General features: G+C 30.2%; 5 protein-coding genes across 5 annotated transcripts; 1 reads left to right on the top strand and 4 right to left on the bottom strand.

The window, feature by feature from the left end:
- Window positions 1-3306: 3306 nt before the first annotated feature.
- Window positions 3307-6043, bottom strand: Tsp_06382 (tubulin gamma-1 chain). The gene is made up of 13 exons (XM_003378394.1): window positions 5957-6043; window positions 5774-5860; window positions 5367-5502; window positions 5108-5223; window positions 4854-4922; window positions 4716-4795; window positions 4522-4648; window positions 4369-4455; window positions 4163-4312; window positions 3921-4079; window positions 3681-3842; window positions 3422-3610; window positions 3307-3348 (listed from the first exon to the last, which is right to left on the bottom strand). The coding sequence occupies exons 1-13, from the start codon at window positions 6041-6043 to the stop codon at window positions 3307-3309; spliced, it is 1491 nt and encodes a 496-aa protein (XP_003378442.1).
- A 57-nt stretch (window positions 6044-6100) lies between these two features.
- On the bottom strand, window positions 6101-9922 carry Tsp_06383 (2',3'-cyclic nucleotide 3'-phosphodiesterase family protein). Its single transcript, XM_003378393.1, has 14 exons — window positions 9786-9922; window positions 9607-9734; window positions 9469-9557; window positions 8661-8737; window positions 8511-8610; window positions 8173-8344; window positions 7530-8087; window positions 7335-7466; window positions 7197-7267; window positions 7030-7145; window positions 6823-6946; window positions 6480-6706; window positions 6322-6409; window positions 6101-6127 (listed from the first exon to the last, which is right to left on the bottom strand). Exons 1-14 carry the CDS (start codon window positions 9920-9922, stop codon window positions 6101-6103), a joined length of 2046 nt encoding a protein of 681 aa, XP_003378441.1.
- Window positions 9923-10646: 724 nt separating this feature from the next.
- Window positions 10647-11444, bottom strand: Tsp_06384 (bucentaur or craniofacial development family protein). Its single transcript, XM_003378392.1, has 3 exons — window positions 11224-11444; window positions 11097-11170; window positions 10647-11050 (listed from the first exon to the last, which is right to left on the bottom strand). Exons 1-3 carry the CDS (start codon window positions 11442-11444, stop codon window positions 10647-10649), a joined length of 699 nt encoding a protein of 232 aa, XP_003378440.1.
- A 703-nt stretch (window positions 11445-12147) lies between these two features.
- On the top strand, window positions 12148-14200 carry Tsp_06385 (hypothetical protein). The gene is made up of 9 exons (XM_003378391.1): window positions 12148-12192; window positions 12576-12719; window positions 12787-12929; window positions 12983-13018; window positions 13078-13244; window positions 13338-13487; window positions 13588-13663; window positions 13720-13801; window positions 14144-14200. Exons 1-9 carry the CDS (start codon window positions 12148-12150, stop codon window positions 14198-14200), a joined length of 900 nt encoding a protein of 299 aa, XP_003378439.1.
- Window positions 14201-14344: 144 nt separating this feature from the next.
- Window positions 14345-16138, bottom strand: Tsp_06386 (conserved hypothetical protein). Its single transcript, XM_003378390.1, has 3 exons — window positions 15148-16138; window positions 14811-14924; window positions 14345-14418 (listed from the first exon to the last, which is right to left on the bottom strand). Exons 1-3 carry the CDS (start codon window positions 16136-16138, stop codon window positions 14345-14347), a joined length of 1179 nt encoding a protein of 392 aa, XP_003378438.1.
- Between the last annotated feature and the right edge of the window lie 532 nt (window positions 16139-16670).

The raw sequence follows: 16670 nt of genomic DNA, 5'->3' as shown, positions 1-16670 counted from the left end.
TTGCTAATTAATATTTATTCAAATGAATCATTTGCAGCAATGACAAATGACGTCTTGGTTTCAACAACTGCTCATTTATTTATCACTTATTAATAATAAATAAATAGCATTAATGTAATTGTCGTATAAACTCTTTTTAATAAATATGTGCAATTTGTATTCCACATTCATCACCCGCTTGCATCATCGAAATGTCGTGTACATTAATTTTATTGTTCTGCTATAATCTTCATTTAAATCTATTTAAAAAATTCAAACGGATAAACGGGCTCTAACGGATTCTTTAAATTGAAATGCATTAGTCAATTGTGCAATAATTCCTAATACGTATACTGTTCTATATTTTTAATTTTAAAATTTATTATTGTTATTATTATTATTATTAAGGTAATGCTTTAAAAATAGACCAAGAATGACAGTATACGTTTCTCATTTTTTAATGTTTTTACATGTATCCTGCAAATATTTGTGATACTGATCAGAGTACTTATCCACACATTCACACAAACAATCATTCATATTCGTCATTTTATATTTACTTTATGAGTATAGCTTAATTTTCATTTTAAGAAGAAATTGAAGCTTTGAATAAATTTATATTTCAAAATTTCAAATTTCCTTTTCAACTCAGTCAAGCAGTAATAAAAAGAATATTGTAATTTTTTAAAGAATAACTATTATTGTTTTATCAGTAAAAAAATTAATTCGAATTATTAAATAGCAGAATCAATTCATTGTTTTATTATTGAATAATTGTGTGTGTTTATGAATAATTTTAAAACTGCAAAAATTATGCATTCATCAGTGAATATGATAAAATTTTTCACTTTTCTTATGCATTTGATACAATTTAATTGAATAAAACTATATTAGTATTAAAAGCATAAATAATTTTAAGTTTAAATTTATGCACACTACTATTAACATGAAAAAATAATAAAACCAATATTTGAACTGATAGTGTGTTTCTAAATTTAGTGAAAAATATACTCCCATTTTTGAAATCATTAAATAAAATTTAACGATATTAAATATTTACTTTCTTTTATTGTTTTGATGTCAAACGCAACAAAATATGATTAAATTTTAAAAAACATGATCTAAGAAAAATTTTTTTGAAAATATGCTTAGCAGTCTTAATATAAAACTTTATGTACATAAAAAATATTTATATGGAAGAGAATTTGTTTAATATGTGATCATTATTACAAATAATGTTTGTTTGGAAATAGTTATTACATGTTTAAAAAGGTTTACAAACGAAATGTTGGCAATGTATAATGCAATATGCACTTATTGATTTCAGTTATTAAAAAGTGGGAAAAAATTAAACTGAGCGCCGTATATGATAAATGAAATTAAAGTTAACAGTCCTAGTTCAATTGAATGAAGTACTTTTTAATAGTAAAAATTTTCATCTTATTGTAATTGTTCATTTGAATAGCCTACTGCTCTGTTATCGCACTTTTTTAATTACTGGTTACTGATAAGCTTTACATAATCAAATAACAATAATTTGCAATTCTAATAAGCAATTTTTGCTTTCTTATTTCACTAACTGTCATACATATTTTCATTATCTGTCGTCTTCGATGCAGATATTAATATTTATTTGATAATGTTGTAAAACTATGCATAAATAAATATTAAATTTATGACGTCATCTGGATTCAAACAAAACAGAAAAATAATTATCAATAATAATAATAATAATAATTGTAGATGGATAAATTTTTACTTAAATTTTTCGTTAATTTTTGTAAAAAAGATGAAAAAATTAAAAACCCATCAAGATTAATTATTCTGGTTGGCATTATCTTGATGTTTATGAGACCGTTAAAATAAACGTTTTAAAGTGCAGCTTGCAATAATGTGATTAAATTTCTAATTTCTCATCGAACAAGCTCTTATGAGACGTCAATAAATTTCTCAAACATTGCTGCTTCTTGCTTTTATTGCTTTTTCCAAGCAGAAGACGGAAACGACCAATGCATACAAAAAATTCAATTAAACAATTGCCAACAGGCTAAAATGAACGAACCACTACTGCACATGTCGCTCGTCCACATCCAGATCAGCTTTTCAATTCATCGTTGCTGATCGCAAAAGCAAACTTTTCACGTTTTTCCTTTTTTATTTATTTATTATTAAACAACAGAAGTAATATGCTATTTAAACAAAAACAGAAATCAGATTAAACGACCATTTGATTTAAAATTGCACTGACAAATGAAGAAACAATCTGTGAATGATGAATGAATTTACATAGTCGCAATTCTGTTTTTAAGCAACTCATAGACGTTCAGGATTATTTTTTTTCTTCTTAATTCTAAGCTTCAAATTTGCACTCATTTTTGCATTCTTGGCAGCAGTTAATCTTGCGTGAAAAATTAAAACTCAATCACGAACTACTTCGGGCAATGAATAATTGACAAAGAGAATAAAATTGTGATCAGAAAATATTTTTATCCATAACTTATGATTGAAAGCTTCTTTTAAGCGAGTTAATTATTGTTGGCATATTAAGAACAAGGCTAGGATTATTATTGTGGCGAATTAACTGTTGCACACGTAGAGCGCTCTTGTAAATAAATTTTCATTAAACAAACATGTAATTCACATTTTAAAAATAAAAATTATAGTTCTGAGCAGAAACGAACAACTATTTCCTCATGCAACATTAATTTTGTTCGAAAAGGTTCAATTTCGATGCTCAAGTAAAGAGCATTTCTCCACCGCTCGGGGGAAATTAATGAACTTTCGTTTGGTCAGTTTTTTTTGAGTGAGAAAAAATAGCCTTTCCTATTCTATAAACTACCAACAATGTAATTTATTCCACAAATACCAATTTATTCATAACGAGAACACGCATAACACATCGAAAAAATGACTGTAAAAAGTACCGTAGATACTTTTTGATCAGCAAGATTAAATGATAATACTGTCTAACAAATATTTCAAAACAATTTTCGTACGTTTGGCATAATTTTTAAGAGCATTTTGAAATACTAAAACAATCCTTTGTTTCAATTAATAGTGGAAAATTTCCAACTACATGAGATTTAAAAACAAAAATTTTTTTTAATTTTGATGCAAAAATATGGGCGTTCAAACATCACTTTGTAAAACTTCAGCTTATTTCTGTATTTATAAAAAAATACAAATAAAATAAAACAGACGCATCAAATAATATGAAAAAGATGAGCAGACAATCAAACATTGTTTGTTGCATGTTTTATTGTTCTTTTATTATTATATATTATGACAGAATTCACGCATGATGACATTTTGTATAAATGAGGTAAATCAGCGTCTCATTTCGAACGTATTAGGCATTGATTGAACAATCTGAAAACATTGCATTCAAAATGCACATAAAAATAAAATAATAAATAAAAACACAATTTCAGTTTTTTCTTACTTTGTCCAAACCAAAATTTAAGTAGTTAGAAGTTGCAGCTACTTTGTATTCTTCGGCCAGATTCTGAACCACTTCTAAACTTGAGTCAAGCTCTTCGTAATTTTCACCAATGACTTCATGCTTAAACTGCTCCAAAAATGCCCTCTTTTTTCGCAATTTCTCATACTGACTTTGAGTTCTTTCGAACAGCTAACGGGGAAAAAGATGTACAAATAATGCAAATACAAGAAAAACAACTTTTAGTGAAAAATTAGCATACTGCACTGATAGCTGTGTGATTGGCCAACATTAATCCGGATATTCGATTAGCCGTTTGCACAAATGGTGATTTTTGAGACAAGGCTACGTGCACGGATGCTGGAGCCCACGGAATAAACTGAATCAACTTACGCTCACGAAGGCGCAATATGCTTTTCTGCACCTGTAAAAAAAAACATGAAACAATTCGTCAATACTAATTGAATCGGCAAACATTTGAAGAGAGCAAGAAGGACCTTACCGAAGACGGATCCACATCACCTTGAATAATGTTCAAGATGGAAATGTAACAGTGCTCGGCGTTCTTGCTTTTCAACGGAATGTTAGAGACCATCATATTCTCAGGCTGCAAAAGACGACGCATCACATCCATTACACTGGTTTTGCGAATATTGGTAACCTGATAAGGAGAAGAAAAAAACAAATATTCAAATTAAATCTGCTATTGGATTGGATAAATTTGAAATAAACACAAATTCGTACATTAGCATCCGTGGTTAACGGAGTGTAGCCTGTGATCAGAAAATGCAACTTCAATGATGGTATCAATGAAGATAGTAAGCTCAACAAATTGTTGTCCATATAACCAGGATAGCGAAGAGTTGAAGTGCTTGCAGACATTATAGTAGATACCTGAAAGAAGTAAAATGTAAATTGACAAATTGATAATTTAAAAAAAAAGAACGAACCAATGAGTTAATCTGACTGAAAGATGGAGTATCAATGTGCAGACGTTCAACAGCTATTCTGTTCAAAGCAGTGTTGTCCAAAACCACCTAAAATTCAATATATACATTTCTGATTGAATGCAGATACAAGACAAAAAAACACAAATTCATTACCACACAATCGCTATTCTGAGCAAGACGTTTCAAAGTTAGCAGTGAATTGTAAGGCTGAACAACAACATCGCTCGCTTCATCTTGATTGGGAAAAACAGAATAAGTTTGTATAAGTTTCTTTGGAAATCTAAAATAAAGCAATTTGTTAAATTTAAAAAAAAACAACAATAATTAAAAAAAAAATATATATATACCTATCTCCAAATCTTTCCAGAATATACGAGCCAAGGCCTGAACCAGTTCCACCAGCAATAGAATGACAAAGAACAAAACCCTCAAAAAAAATTTAGTTAGAAACTTAAAATAGAGATCAATTACCAATAATACTACACCTCCAGACGATCGCTATTTTCCACTTCTCGATCCAAAATGTCGAAAATTTTCTCATAAACGAGTTCACCCTGAAAAATAATTGATTTTAATTAACAATTTCTCACGCAACAGATATTAAATATTATTATTATTATTATGCCTGCGAAAAGCCACTGGTCCAATTGTTGCCTGCACCACCTCCATCTTTCGACAGAAAAATGTTCTCCGGATTGTACAACTTTGCGTATGGTGAATTCAAAATCGACTGAATTACTCGTGGTTCCAAATCAATCAAAACTGCCCGAGGAATATAATGCTCATCGTCAGCCTGGTAAAAGTAAATGTCCTTTCGATCTTCCGTATCCGCTGCATAATTTTCCAGCACACCCTCTGAAATAGCAACAGAAAAAAAATGATATCCTGAATCCAAGGCTAGAAAAAAACATGCAAATCATAAATTTCAGAAATAAAGTTTACAACAAAAAAAGTGGTTCACTAAATAAAAAGAGATGAAGAAAATTTAATTGAAAAACCTGGAGAAATGCCATGCTCTGCGCAAAGCGTTTTCCAAAATTCGGAACCAATCTGATTTCCGCACTGGCCAAGCTGAACAGTAATCATCTCACGCGGCATTTTTCCCAAATTTCCTTCAACAATCGTTAAATTAATCTGGAAATTTTTCAAATCAAACAATCTTCTTCCGCTTAAAAAAATTATATGAAATAATAAAATATCAAATATACAATAATTTTTCACTGGTAGTAATACCAAGCGGAATTGAAAAACAAAAGCTTTGATTCTTATTTCTATTTGAAACAAAAACAAATAATAGTGATAACAAAAATATTGTGCAAAACAAAAAACAATAATTAACATAATATTTGTCAATAAGTGTATTTTCAATTTCTTGACACTATCATATTTTAATCCATAATCCAACTGTCTGTCGACCAAGCACAAAAATTTCCTTTGCAAATTTCAACGCTTTATCTGTACTATAATCATTCCTGGATTTGATTCGTAAAAACTGAAAAAATAAAATAAAATAAAATATGAAAATGCTATTTTATCACTAAAGTTGTTAACGTTACTTCAAATTTCGGCACTTCAAATAGCGCAACACAGCCGGCTTCAATCGAGGACCTTCAATCGAATGATTTCCTTGTCCAGTAATAATTTTAACCTCATTCAGTGACGTACCTAAACTCATCATTTATATATCATTGTACAATATGAAGCTGTGCACAAAATTACAAATATGACTTGTTTAAAAATCACTATTAAACAGCTTTATCTACAATATAAATTTTGCTGAATAAAGTTGAGAATAACATTAAAAAACTTTCAAAAGTAAATTAAAGTACAATTCGAATTACAATATCAAACAATGTTTCGCTTGATGTAAATGGAATTCTTTACAAAAATGAACATAAAATCTTCATCGTTCTATTCATCAATTCTAAAAATTTATTGCTCACTTTCAATTACACGACGAAGAGATTTTGCAACGTAAGAAATCGCTTCTGAAACATGCAGACCATGCAAATCAACAACGTTGATCGGATGTACTGAGTTGCTGAAAAGTGAAAATATGTAAAAAATCAATTGCAAAACATATTTGATTGTATATTTAAATTAGCAAGTACTGGTGTTCAATTATTTTTTCAGCTGCTTGTTGATCCGCTTCTTTAGCTTTCCGATGATACAAATGACCCTTCTGAGCATAATGCCAAGCAACAGTTTTCATCCCACGACGGTAAGCGTCTTGGGCTTTTTGAAAATTCATTATACGATTTTTCTGATGATTTCTCGCTTCTTCTCGCAATTTTTTACAATCAGCTACAGTTGACGAAGATTCTGATGACAGTTCGCTCTGAAAACAAAATTAGCAAATAAAAAATCACGCATCAAATATACAAATTAACTGCAATAACTTTTTATTAAAAAACAACCGTCACTTTTCAAAAGTGCTCAGTATTATTTAATCACCTGAAATTCTGTTCCATTCATCGTAGAAGAGCTGCTATTTGAAGGAAAACTCAACGATTCCAAATCTGGCTTAGGAATCTCCAAAGATTCACAAATCACTTCAACCGTAGGTGAAAGCTGACAGCTGAAAATCGGCAATGACAAAACCAATCAAATCAAGGTAAATCAACATAAATGCATTAAAAACCCAAACATAATGATTCTTACTTATTGGAAAGAAAAAGACTTTCCAAAAAATTTTCATTCAGATCAGGAAAAAGTTCATACAAACATTTCAATTTCATCTTTGATGACAATGAATCTGGATGATAAGCAGATGGAGCCTAAAATCAACATGAAATATCAACTTGAATATCCAAATTATAATAATTTACCCAAGCTGTTTCAGATTCAGTAGCAACAACAGAAGCATAATTTTCATCATTTTTAAATTCCACTTCTTCTTCTGTTAAAATTATTAATCAGTAGTTTAGAAAAACAACAGCAAAAAAATACTTTGAAAAACAACATACGATACAAAAAATCTGTAGAATTTTCATCTGAGTTTTCCGTCATTGTAGCCTGTGTGTTAGCCCAACACTGATATAAAGAAAAAGCCAACTTTAATGGCATTTTAACGTTCAACTGATGAGGCATTAGCAAATCTACAAAAGCAAACGATGCAATAATTAAAATTGCCAAAAAAAGGAAACTGATCAAAATTTTACCTGAAGAAATGTTCGGATGGACAAAACCAAACAAATGTTGCAACTGAAAAGCCATTTCACTGCTGATCTGAAAATTGCACTGATAAGATTCATCATCTTCAAATAATGCTTGTAAATCTCCAGCAGGTTCAGCTTCCACTTGATGTTGCTGTTCCTGTTGATCAATCGATGGAGTATCATTCAGCTGCAACTGGGCAGGCTTCCAGTTGCCATCGTGGCCCGAATCCAACAATACGTTGATGGTCCATTGTAGATCATTCTCGCAGGTAGTGAAAATGTAATCCAAATCTTGCCTTGCCAAATCTGGAAAGCAGTTGTACAAAATTTCACGCGCATCTTCAGCCGATGCACGCGTCGCGTCCACTTCAGCGTCGGTTCCATTTTTACACCGACCCCTGAGCACCCGCCGCTCATTGCTCCGGTGTACTTCATCCGCCCCATTGCAGGCGTCCGACGCACGCCAATGGGCTGTGCTGGCCAGCGTGATCAACTTTTCCGTTACTTGCAATCCAACATCCGCTACTGTAACTGATGATAAACAATTCGCTTGAGCTTTGCCTTGAAATAAAAAGAGCAAATAACTTCAGAAAACACAAACACGCACAAAGAATATGATAAGAACAAAATTATTTTTAATATTTACTATTCGAGACGATGGAAAATTCACTGAAACGCTTCTCAAAACCATCCCCCTTCTGGTTACTTGGTTCACGTTTTACGTCACTTGTGTTGAACCAATTCTTTGTTGATGAGCTTGGTTGCTTACCATCACTGAAATTGGCACTACATAACATACATGCAACTATTACATCTTCCTGTCAAACATTAAACAAGAAAAGTACAACAAAATCATAACTTTGAATATATTCCTCCATAAAATTCATATAACTCGATGCAGTTGGTACAGCTACTACTGATTTCTTTTCTTTTTTTTATTATTACACATAACAATTCAGTGAAAATTAAAAAGACTTACCACACTTGGAAATCTGGTGACAAAAAGTCTTCCAACGTAACATTTCTCTCATAATTGTCCAGCATGCGCTGAATTGTAAAATACGGTACACCATGGGAATTTCTTCTGAAACGGTGCAAAATTAGTCGATTCGTTTATTCAGTCAAAAAATATACCGAAAACATGCTGCTGCATCAAATTTCCATTTAGTATCCGGCTCGACGAAAAATATTTCATAACCTGCTCTGTACGCCTATAAAATAACAAATGAACGAAATTTCACATCTGAAAATAATTGTATTCCCTATTACATCTGCACATTTTTAAACTCATTCAGGCACTAGGCTGTTAACTTCTCAAACTTTGAGTTTCACATATTTTAGGCATTAAAGATTGAACAATTTGGAACATTCCTTCATCTTACCATAGTAACTGATGTTCAGGTACATTTGTGATTAAATTTTTTGTCAGAAAAAAAAATATATTACAAAAGAAGATGTGAATTCAATCTTTGCTCTTGTTAATTCATTTTAAAAATTCAACTTAAATATTTATTCTTCACCAACTCAACAGTTTACTACTGCAAAAATTAAATATATCAAATGCAAGTTTAAAAAATTACTGAACATAATTAAATGTAACTTTAGTTTTGAAAAAGCGCTCAAATTCAAGTAAAAAAAATATGCGCAATTAGAAAAATTCTGTACAATACCACAACAACCATTATTTACTTGCATCATTTTCCTGTATCTACTGATTTATAAACTACAATATCAACAAATTACTTAAATCGTAGTCAAAAATATCATTTCAATGCGAATTGATACCATTCTCAAAGGAAAAAATATTAAAAATTTGCGAATTAAGTAAATCAAAAACACTGAAATTCAAGTTAATAAAACGTACATCATAGTAAAATGGCGGTAAATTTGAGCACAAGCAATTTTCAGCAATTTAAGTCAAAAATGAAAAATAATATCTTACCGATAATACATAGCGCTTCATTTCCCATCGGTGAATATTTGTGTTATCAACAATCACCAAAGTTTGACTTTTTCTTATGGCGCTCACAGCTGTAAGAAAAATTTATTATGATAAAAACAAATCTGAAAAAAATATCACCTCCTTCAAAACACCAATTGTGTGCATTTTCAAGCTGATCTGGATTAAATCTGTAAATTCCACCCGAATCAACAAAGTAATCATCAGCACACCAGATTGATGAATTATTGTTCATTTTTGCTAAATTTCTAAAATTCACAAATGACCTGCTTACTGTTATCCGAGAAAAATAATCTAACCTTGCCAATGTAGACTTTCCACTACCCGGAAGTCCGCGTAAAATTACAAATACTTTATGATTTGCAGCAAGTGCATGGCGAATCATGAAAAAATTCACCTCCGTCGGACTAGATTCTTTATGGTAAGACGTAGTCATTTTAAGATCTAAACGGTAAATAAACAGCTAACCATATACGATGCTTAAAACAAGCCAAAGGCGGAACTAAAAGACTTTCTAAAAAATAAAAAAGATTACTTACTAACATTTTATCACTCACTGAAAATTCAAGCAGTGCTATTAAAAAACATCCTTTAATCTATAAAAATTATCTATAAACGAATCAATTTATAACATTCGAAATAATCAGTCAAAACATGCAAGCGCTATGAATTATAAATAATATACTAGTTAAAATTTAAAATCATGAATATTTTATTTATAATTACAATATTATCTTCAAATACTCAAAAATCGACTCTTTTTTTTTCATTTCTCCAAATGAATCCACACTTGATCAAAAACCTAATCTGTAAAAATCTACAGTAACTATTTATAAAAGTAGGTTCAAATAAAAACAGTAGCGCAAAAACTGTTATTTGGCAATTTATTCTTTATTACATTCTGCAATTAAACGAAAAAAACAAATATTAACAATGAACTTAATAAAACAAAATTCTAAACATGAAACAACCCAAAAACAGACAAAACATATTCATTGCTTAATACACTTCATCCCATATTTTCATGTTTATTTTATTTCCGTCTGAACTTAAAAATTAAACAAGAAAAACATTTTACAATTCAAAAATAAATTGCAATACATAGCTCCGCATAGGGGAAAGAATACTTCATAACATATCATCACACTGAATCAGGCAAATCAACTCGGACGTGGCATTTGGCGCAATTTTTTTTCAATTTCAAATTGCTTCAAATCGCTTCGATATAAAAACTCTTGCTTATCCAAATAGTTATCGCGTCCCTTGTTATGCTGGGAAAGATCTTCTTCAAGGCTGTTTTCCTCTTTGAACGTATTCCAAAGCATTCGAGATGCATCCAAACTATTCATTTTCTTCTTTTTGCCCAAAATACCCAAAACTTCATCAACGCCACCAGGTAAACAGTTTATTTCCAAACTACCTGCATCTTTTTCTGAAGACAGATGTCGCTTTTGATTTACGCATTTGGAATCGTCTTGTCTCTCACATTTCTCCACAATGTTTCCTTTTGCATTCAGTGACTCTGGTTCAGAAGAGAAATTTGTTTCTTTTGCTTTTTCTTTGTCTGAAACAATCTTTTATATATACCAATAATTAATTCATTAACGTACCATTTGGGCTGCTTTCAGAATGAACCGCATTTCCAGCACAATCACCTGTTCCACTAATATTTAGTCCGCTATCGCTTAATATAAACGATCATTAGAAACTTCAAAAATTAAAAATAAACCCACCTACCGTGAATTTGAAGATAATTTCTCAATAAATTCATTCTTCCATTCATCTAACAATGATTTAGCCTTACTAGAACTTTCTAACGAATATGCCCCTACGTCTTCAGTTTCTTCTGCGTCTGTAGATTCATCTTCCAAGGTATTTTCGGAACATTCAGAAGGAACATACTCCTGATCATCTTCAGAATCCGAGAAATCCTCTTGCAACAAATTTTTGGAACTCATTCTAAAACTTTTCAAATACTATAAAATAAGGTTATGATAAAATTAATCTTTATTTAAAAAATAAAACGTCTAAAAATAAGGTGAAAATCTATATAAATTTTTGATTTTGCTCATTTTACCTAAAAAATACTCTCTATTTCAATAAATAAAAAATCATGCATTGCCCATAAATGTAGAAAGAAAGTATGAAAATAAATACTAATAAAAAAAATTCCATACTGATTGCAACTGATAAATAAAACACATTATTAAAGAAACAAATGCGATAATTTTACTGAATTAGGATAATTTACCATATTCACAAAAAAACAATTTTATGTATTTTTTTCAAATATAATTTTTAACTTTGTGTGTAGTAAGATCAATTCAGAACTGCATTCCGTCATAAACACAAAGTAAGAATTAAATAAAGTTTTCTGCAAGTATTTATACTACCGTAACAATAACTAAAAACTTACCCAACTAAAGCAGATTTAACAGAAAGAAACAGAAGCAATAGTCCAACAGTAAGAAACAGCAATTACAGTAAGAAAATAATAAAAGATGTTCATTGCATTATAAAAGGAAATATAATTTTAATAGAAATTCATCATTCAGAAAACCTATATGAAAGAAATAATATTTAAAGTTAGTCAAAATTTTTTTAACAATTATCTACTTTTATTTTACTGCTCGCATGTATTCTGCGCACTGCTTATGTATAATGACGCTTTTCCTTCTTGACTACTCAAATGGAATTATTTTAATTGTATTAAAAAATATTAAATACGTAAAGAAATATAACTATTGAAATTTAAATATTATTATGGGTCTAACTGAAATATGCAAATAGCAATCTACAAAAAGTAGTTTATTTTTAGTAAAAATAATAAAATCTTTTATTTTTTAAAAAGATTTTATCTCTCGAAATCAGTTGCTATGATTAAGCAATTTTAGTTATTTGAAATTTGAGTTAGCCTTCAATAAGACAAAAATAAGACTGTGTGATTAAGTATAACTTTTATTTCATAATATTTATTTAAATGTAAATTAGTTTTTTTTGTTTTATTCATATTATTAAATTTTATTTCAAATTTTGGAATGACGTTGGAAAATACAGTAAAATACAGTTGTACCTAATTTTTATTTTAGTTGATCTGTTGTGCTGTCATTATTTGGTTTTTTGCATTTGTGCATTTAGATATGCAGTCAAATATTAAGGTTCAAACAGTTTCGCTAAAAAGTGTTACTTATCGTAACAGATGCTTGGAATTTGACCAAGAGCTTTTAAATAAGGTGCGTTATTTTGGTATTTTGTTTGTTTTGGATATTTTGGAACAATAAAAATTAGTCAATTTATTAGAAACGACATGAGTGGCGTCAGAAAATGAGACGTGTAACGGACGTGAAGCGATCAGATTTATTGATGCGTGATCTAGCTTTTTATAATCCCAATGCTCCATCGTTAGATTTTGAAGACGATGAAACGGTTACATGGTTTGTAATGTTAATCTTTTATTTCTTCTATATTATTGATTGTTTCGAAAAATCAATTGTAGCATATCGGTTGATGAAGAGTCACCTTCAGGAAATCAGTGTGTTTTTTTTTCATTTAGTAATTTTATTATCGCTGTGATATGTTTTGTATGTTTAGAGTAGATAATGGTGTTCAGTCACACGCTACAACTGCACCAAGAATTAAAATTGATGAACATGGCAACACTGTAATTGATGAAGCTTCTTTAGTTGTCAAACTACCACCCATTCAAGCAGATGCTAAAAATTTCTTCTGTCGTGATGATCGTCCGTTGAATTCGCGCAGTTTCTCGACAAAATCTTTTTCAAATGTCTGGAAAGAATATGGTAAAAGATTTTTACATAAAGTAAATTTAAATTTAGAAGTAAATAATTTAGAAACGGAAAATTTTTATTACGCACTCAGCATAGTTGGAACGGACTTCGCCTTAATGCAAGAATTTTTTTCAAATCGCAGTCGAAACGATCTGAAGAGGAAATTTTTATTAGAGCAGCGTAAAAATCCTTCTCGTATTGAAAAAACGTTAAGTAAGGGCATACAATAATAGCCACAGTTTTGCAAATAATTGCAAACGAATTTTATTAAAATTATCAACATTTATTTATTTATTTATTATCTTTCATTTAGGTCTTCCGCAATTTCGGTTTGCAAACGTATCCGACAAGCCAGGTTCAAGTAAAGCAGAAGTGAAGAACGAAAATAGGTAACATTTAAAAAAGATTTTTTTTTCTCAAGTATTTAAATTGCATCCATTTTAAGGAAACGGAAACCCAAAATTGTAAAAGTTAAAATAGAAGAAGAGTTAGAGCCAATTAAAGTTCAAGACACTTTCATTAAAAAAGTTAATTCATTGCTTGAAAAATAACACTGCATTATTTTAAAAGTATTAACACTATTATCCAATCAGTTGTTGGAAAATATTAATAAATTTTTTTTAATTTGTTTGAAAAAACGTTATTTGGTTGATAGTGTTGTCGGCGTAGTAATCTCATTTAAACTTCACTGATCTGTATTTTGTAAATTAATTATGTTTGTGCAATTTTTAAATGAAAATTGTTATGCCCAAGTAGCATTTACAATTTTATTTCTAATCGAAGATGTTATACATTGCATACTTGTTGCATAAACAGATTCGGAGGTGCTTTATAAAAAGAATGCTTAGCTGCTTCAGGTATTTTTTTAGCTTTCGGTTATTGTTTGTACAAAGCGAGCAGCCTGTGCTAAATGCATATATGCGTAACTGCATATTCTTTATTATTTTATCAGTGTTTATTAATATTTACTGCATTATATTATAAACTATGCACATGTACGATAACCATTGTTTTTTGTGATTTTTAAAATTTGTTCTTATTTAAAAACAGTGAACATTCGGCTAATTTAATCACTCTTGGAACTCTCTGAATTCTGACTCTGCAACAATTTTTTTGCGATCTTCTTGACTTTTTGACGATTTCTCTGAAACATGATAACTTCAATAAGCATTAAAAGTAAAATGGGTAAATAGGTTGGAGATTAGGCAAGAAAGAAATAGGATCTGATTTTTTTAAAAGATTTTCAAAAATCCATTCAAATATTAATTGATATTGAATTAATTGCTAAATGTAATTTTTAATTTTGTTAATATTCAATTGAAATTAATCTCTCAATAAAATAATAACATTAAAATGAAAAATACATACATTTTGTACATACTGCCTCAGTTTGAAGTTATAAGCAGCAATGATGATTAGAAACAGCAGCAAAGTAAAAATTAAAATCATAGGCACGTCAGAGTGACTTGAATTTTCAAAATGCTCCACTAAAATGTTAAAATTAAAAAGAAAAAAAATCAAAATGTTGTGATTTACTTGGATGAGAGCTGCAGTTCCGTCTAATATTTCCATCGTCACACAAGCAAATATCCTCGCCATCTACAATGATGCATTTTCCATTGGTTCCGCAGTCTTTACTGTCACATTTATCTATATAATAATATGTGCGTTGAGGAAAAAAATGTTTAACATGAAAATTTCTTACATTCTTACAAATTGTTCTTACAATTTTCACAAAAGTCACCGTAATATCCAGATAAGCAGAAACATTCAGTTCGGCCGTTCGTGTAATGTACAACGGAGCCGTTATTTTTGCACATTTTTTTATTTTCGGCAATTTGTTTTGCATAAAGCAATGGTGAATTACACTCACCAAGCAGATATGATTCTCGAATTTCTCGACAGCAGTGAAGTTTATTCCATGTGCAGTCAATGTGTTTGTTGAAATTTGGAACTCTGTATCGTATGCTTTGTACAAAACCGCACTGAGCATTCCATGGCGACCATTGTTGCCAAGCTGAATCATCGCATGGGCATGGGCATGGAAATGTGAAGAACTCAGGAATGCATTCTCTGCCGTATGGAAGTTCGGCGTGTTGAAGAATTCTTTTTTTATACAAAAAACAACCTTCGAATGTTTCTCTGTAAATGCAAGATACTACTTCGTTTGCAATTTCCTCATTCTCATTATCAACAATACAATCATTATAGCCATCGTGAATGCACAAAACGGTATCCCAGAAGTCAGTACCGTTGTTGCATGGAAAAAGATCGCTGAAAGTTGTATTATCTTCAGATATACGAATAGCGGATCTGCACAGTGGATAAGTAGAATGTTGAAGAATGTCTTTCTGATGTGGGCTACATTGATCAAACAACATACCAGTGGAAACTTTCTTCAACATCGATTCCTCACACGCATACGCTGAAATGTTACCATTGACGTTTGCTATTTTGTATAATTCGCACTCTTCTTTATCCTTTTCACAATCTACTCCTAACACTGATTCTCCAATTAAAATTTTATTTGCTTTCCCATGAAAATTTTCCTTCTGATACAAGGGGAACAAATCCGTAAAATAAGGATAAAATGACGGTAGAAAACCATTTTTAAAATTCTTTGCACAGTAACTAGATACTATATCAAGAATATCACCGTTCCTTCCAAAGGTTACCTCTGATCTGCTGATAGACGTTACACAATATGACTGTTCAGATGTGTTATAAGCCGAAAGTCGAAAACCTTCAACAATGCCATTTTTCACTTCTGAAGGACAACTTTGCCCCGAAGTTATCAGTGCTATAACGAGTCGACTTGCTGCCATAAAGCTTACAAGCAAAAGCAAATGCATGATGCAAACCATTTGGTGAAATCAAAAGCAATTTTCTTTTCTTGAAAGACAAATATCTTAATAGCATACGAACAACTGTCACATAATTTAAAAAACATAAATATAACTTTTTTTAACAAATTCAACATCGAAATTTGGAATAATAATTTAAATGAGCGTTATTTTATTTAATTAACAACAAATTCAAAATCGACCTTTTTATTTCGAACAGTCAGTTCACTTATTCGTTAAGTATTTCAAAATATTATATCAAAAATAACCTCAGAATTGACTTACTTGGTAAGGACAGGCAATGAAAATTATAAAAGAAATTTAAAACTGGAAGCTGAACTTTTTTGAAAGTTACGCAAATCTTTTCACACAGTGAATTTCATTTTACTGTAAAACAAAATCAAGTACATAATCTTGAAAGTTTTTTTTAATAATTTTTTTACAAATATATAAAATGAATTGCAAAATATTGATTGGTTTTTGTCGATTTGAAATATTTTATTAATCTGCATGAAATGGCTTGAATTGAATGATAATGCCAATTAAAAAAATA

Source organism: Trichinella spiralis (assembly GCF_000181795.1).
Source record: "Trichinella spiralis strain ISS 195 chromosome Unknown Scfld4, whole genome shotgun sequence".
NCBI classification, from domain to species: Eukaryota; Metazoa; Nematoda; class Enoplea; order Trichinellida; family Trichinellidae; genus Trichinella; species Trichinella spiralis.
This window is presented reverse-complemented; position numbering and strand designations above follow the sequence as displayed.

Coding starts and splice junctions, on each gene's coding strand:
- Tsp_06382 (XM_003378394.1), bottom strand. CDS start 6,043: ATGAGTTTAGGTACGTCACTGAATGAGGTTAAAATTATTACTGGACAA. Junction 5,503..5,773: donor TTGTGCTTGGTCGACAGACA/GTTGGATTATGG, acceptor AAAAATTTCCAG/ATTAATTTAACGATTGTTGA. Junction 4,456..4,521: donor CTCAGAATAGCGATTGTGTG/GTAATGAATTTG, acceptor ATTGAATTTTAG/GTGGTTTTGGACAACACTGC.
- Tsp_06383 (XM_003378393.1), bottom strand. CDS start 9,922: ATGACTACGTCTTACCATAAAGAATCTAGTCCGACGGAGGTGAATTTT. Junction 8,611..8,660: donor GATGCAGCAGCATGTTTTCG/GTATATTTTTTG, acceptor GCACCGTTTCAG/AAGAAATTCCCATGGTGTAC. Junction 7,146..7,196: donor CTGAATCTGAAACAGCTTGG/GTAAATTATTAT, acceptor TGTTGATTTTAG/GCTCCATCTGCTTATCATCC.
- Tsp_06384 (XM_003378392.1), bottom strand. CDS start 11,444: ATGAGTTCCAAAAATTTGTTGCAAGAGGATTTCTCGGATTCTGAAGAT. Junction 11,171..11,223: donor AAATTATCTTCAAATTCACG/GTAGGTGGGTTT, acceptor GTTTATATTAAG/CGATAGCGGACTAAATATTA. Junction 11,051..11,096: donor TTCTGAAAGCAGCCCAAATG/GTACGTTAATGA, acceptor AGATTGTTTCAG/ACAAAGAAAAAGCAAAAGAA.
- Tsp_06385 (XM_003378391.1), top strand. CDS start 12,148: ATGACGCTTTTCCTTCTTGACTACTCAAATGGAATTATTTTAATT. Junction 13,664..13,719: donor GAAGTGAAGAACGAAAATAG/GTAACATTTAAA, acceptor ATCCATTTTAAG/GAAACGGAAACCCAAAATTG. Junction 13,802..14,143: donor AAGACACTTTCATTAAAAAA/GTTAATTCATTG, acceptor GTATTTTTTTAG/CTTTCGGTTATTGTTTGTAC.
- Tsp_06386 (XM_003378390.1), bottom strand. CDS start 16,138: ATGGTTTGCATCATGCATTTGCTTTTGCTTGTAAGCTTTATGGCAGCA. Junction 14,925..15,147: donor TCGAGAATCATATCTGCTTG/GTGAGTGTAATT, acceptor ATTATTATATAG/ATAAATGTGACAGTAAAGAC. Junction 14,419..14,810: donor GAACTGCAGCTCTCATCCAA/GTAAATCACAAC, acceptor ATCATGTTTCAG/AGAAATCGTCAAAAAGTCAA.